Here is a 3,950-nt window from a genome sequence, read left to right as displayed (position 1 = left end):
TCAGGTCCCGCTGCTGTATCTTCTGCAGGAAATTTTGTTTTCTTTCCAGTCTGACACAGTGCTCTCTGCTGCCACCTCTGTCCATGTCAGAAACTGTCCAGAGCAGGAAATGTTTTCTATGGGGATATCAGTTCCTGACATGGACAGAGGTGGCAGCAGAGAGCACTGTGACAGATTAAAGAGAAAACACCACTTCCTGCAAGACATATAGCAGCTGATAAGTACTGGAAGACTGGAGATTTTTAAATAGAAGTAAATTACAAATCTATAACTTTCTGACACCAGTTGATTTGAAAGAATATTTTTTCACTGGAGTGCCCCTTTAAGACAGAGCTGTAATTCCATGTGAATCAGTCATCACAAGTAAAGCAAACAGCAAATCAAGCAATGTCAATGTAATGCTTCATGTTATGTTCTTACACTTCTCCAGAGCACTCAAGGGTCCCCTGTATATGATAAATGTTTCTGGCAGAAAAACCTGTTATATATCCTTGCATTTTGATGTGGATTTTCACAAGCCATGTATGCCAGTGAAGTAGCTGCATTCATAAGGGTAACTTTGCATCATGGACACCTCTACCCAACGAAGTTTCTGCATGGAAGAGGTAACACGTCACAGGTTTTAATGATGCAAAATTGCATTGTGATTTATAAAAAATTACTTTTAAAAAGGATGTGATGCAGTTTGGAGGAATAATCGATGCAGATTTAAGTGTGCCATATGGTCAGATTTCATGATGATATCCTTGAAAGTCTCTTGTGCAAAGGGCTTACGAAACAAGCTCTTGATGTTAAATATTCAGTGGAATTGATGTAGATGATCAGATGTGCACAGAGAAGTCTATAAACCTGAACTGTACAGGTAGAGAACCTACAAGGAGATCAGAAGATGATGTCCCACATTCCGTCCTATCAAAGCAAAATTCGTTACACATCCAGTCATACCATTCCGAGGAAAGACACTGATGCGTGTCTAACCTGACTACTCGGTTCTGCTTTATTCTAATTAGATGTAGAAAGATTTTTGCTTTTATTTCTATATAGATGAGGGCTGGACACCATCTTATTATCTGTACAAGTAGATTATCTGCTGCCAGTATGGAGTCCTTCCTGAGCCCGTGGCCATTATGTGCGTACAAAATTAAATCCTATGTTACTATAATCAGAGGAACGTCATTTTTTGGTTTCTGGGGAAATTCTGGTTATTCATTTATTTCATATCCTTCTTAAAAACTCTGGATTATTAGCTGTCGGATTACAGGTATTCCAATGTAAATGTAAAGTTACAAACCAGTCCATGTTACATGGAAAGCAATAGGGAATGATGCACTTGGGCAACTACAGCAGGTGTCAGTATTTAAGGTGGGAGTCCTGCATTAGAGGGAACATTGCCTCAACTCATGGTGAGTGCCGTTTTTGGTGCAGTTTTCATGTAAGATACACACGGCTGCATCTGAACATGTCATCACTGAAGATACTAGTTGCATTTTAAATTAGCATTTTTCTCCATTGAATTCAAATGCATAAAAAGCAGGAAGCAAAGTGTTGCTTCACATAACATACATATGACTGCATTCTGCATTCTTCTCCATTAAAGTTACTTGCATTTTTTTTTCTATGAAAATCAGGTGTAAGAGCCCATTTTAAATACAGATAGCATTAAAGGGAACCAATCACACCGAATATGCCCCTAATGTTAAGGAAACGTGCTGGTACATCGCCCAGCACGCTTCCCAAACATCCCCCTGTACCCTCCTTACAATCTTACATTTTTGAAGTCCCGCGCTGTATGGTAATAAGGTGTAAGTACTCACGGTGGGCGTATGTAGTCATGGCGTGGGCGGCTGTAGTCATGGTCCTGGGCGTCTGTGAACGCTGTAATCACGCCCAGAGGGGCGTGATAAAAGGAGCTGGCTCTGCCGACGTCACCCGGGGGACTGCGTTCACGTTGTCGGCGCTGCGACGTCTTTAGCACGCCGTGCAAGCACAGTACATCAGCGTCTTCTCCTGCTGTACTGCGCATGCGCGGCATGCTAAAGATGTCGCCGCGCCGCCGACGTGGAACGCAATCCATGGGTGACGTCAGCAGAGCCAGCTCCTTCAATCACACCCCTCTGGGCGTGATTACAGCGTTCACAGACGCCCAAGACCATGACTACAGCCGCCCACGCCATGACTACACACGCCCACCGTGACCACTAACACCTTATTACCATACAGCGCGGGACTTCAAAAATGTAAGATTGCGGCATAACCAAGGAGGGGACGGAGGGTACAGGGGGATGTTTGGGAAGCGTGCTAGGCGATGTACCAGCACGTTTCCTTAACATTATGGGCATATTCGGTGTGATTGGTTCCTTTTAACTCTACTATACACAAAGTGTTCTCCTGTCCGCAACCGCAATAAGATAAAGGCTAAATGATTGTTTTGGAGAGATTGTTCACATGTTATAGCATGGTCAGGCTAATAAAGCTGTGTGGCTTAGAAATAACAATCCACGTCACTACACCAGAGCTGCCGCCAAAGGAGAGGATGTGAAGTGGCAGAGCTGCGGTCTCTACCCATGAGTACAATAGATTGGCTTCATTCTTAGTCATTTGTGGTTAATTGTTCAGAGTTTCCAGAAACCTATGTTCCACCAACTAGGATTTTATTTTCCAGGAAATGGTGTTTGTTTTGCTAAGTTTAGCTGTGGCTGAATGCAGAGGTCCAAATGTCTGGCACATCTCTGCTACAAACACAGAACCCAGCAAAAATCTTAAGGATGGACAGAGTACACAGAGCAGGTGGAAGGAGCATCACAGTGGCCATGTCTCTCCCTATCTGCTCACAATGGGGTTCTACCCTTACAGAATAAAGATCTCATCATTGTATAATGCAGTTCTGCAATTTTACCATCTATGCAGTATATCTTCCCGATATACAAGATCTCTGCAAGGCAGATGCAATGAGAATGTATAATGTACATGGGAGGGCTGGGATCTGAGGGCTATAAAGGAGGACGGCCACACAGCACAGGGATAAAGTCACTATAAGAATATTTACAGGGGCACAGACTACACTGTATACTGGACTATATAATATAGGTATAGGTAATTATTCAATTTAAATAAACTATAGAAAAAATTGAAAGCCTTATATTTTTCCATGTGACCTGCATCTAACCTGGTGGCCGCCAACTGGTTAATCCGTGACATCCAGAAGTCGCTTGATCATATCCGAATGGGTGTTGTAGAATGGAAGACCATCAACTTCCATCCCAAGATTCCCAGTAACCCCACTGCGAATCCCATGATTCACCAGTATCGCCAGAAGCTTTTCTTCCTGTAGAACACATGAAGGAAAATGATCCATCACTCTTAGGCTGTGTGGAGCTGAAAGCCTTGCGGATTTGACACAAAACAGTAAAAACATTTGTGCCAAAAAAAATCTGAGCAAAAAATTTCCATTACATGTGAACAGGGTTGCAAAAACCACACTCATATTAATCGAATGTACATTCCATGTGATTTAAACGGGTTTTCCTCAGGATCCTCAATATCTGATCATTAGGGGCTTGACACTTGGTACACCTGCCGACTACCTGTGTGCCAGCACCTGAATGCACAAAGCCGTAAGCAGACAGTGCTGGAGACTGTGAGCACCCACATCAGGAATAGTGAGAGAACATCTACATTAGTGAACACTATCTGCCTTATTATTTAAACAATGAAAAGCAGCTGGTGGGACTCCAACCAATAGTCAGACCATGACTGCAATTGTCCAACTTGGTGCCCGGTCATCTCTTCTGAGAGTCAATGTTTTCCTATAGATTCTGGAGGTTGTTTAACACTTGCCAAACCTACTTTTGCCACATGAGTGTACCACCACCAGATCGTGGGTTAAGGGACTAACTGAAAGCATCATGGTGACACATGATGTTCTGTAAGCTCTGGTTATTGGACCTGCA

At 43.1% G+C, this 3,950-nt stretch overlaps 1 protein-coding gene across 8 annotated transcripts in view; it reads right to left on the bottom strand.

Annotated features, from left to right (window-relative positions):
- The window catches only part of DGLUCY (D-glutamate cyclase), an 86,252-nt gene that overhangs the window by 42,677 nt on the left and 39,625 nt on the right, over window positions 1–3,950 (bottom strand). For all 8 annotated transcript variants that reach the window (XM_069950724.1, XM_069950726.1, XM_069950725.1 and 5 more), the window contains one exon: window positions 3,167–3,325. In XM_069950724.1, coding sequence (XP_069806825.1) covers window positions 3,185–3,325 — 141 coding nt within the window. In that variant the 3' untranslated portion in view covers window positions 3,167–3,184. The remainder of the gene's footprint in view (window positions 1–3,166; window positions 3,326–3,950) is intronic.

Source organism: Dendropsophus ebraccatus, chromosome 13, assembly GCF_027789765.1.
Source record: "Dendropsophus ebraccatus isolate aDenEbr1 chromosome 13, aDenEbr1.pat, whole genome shotgun sequence".
In the NCBI taxonomy this organism is placed as follows: Eukaryota; Metazoa; Chordata; class Amphibia; order Anura; family Hylidae; genus Dendropsophus; species Dendropsophus ebraccatus.
Note: the sequence above shows the minus strand (reverse complement) of the source record. Positions and strands in the feature narration are given on the sequence as shown.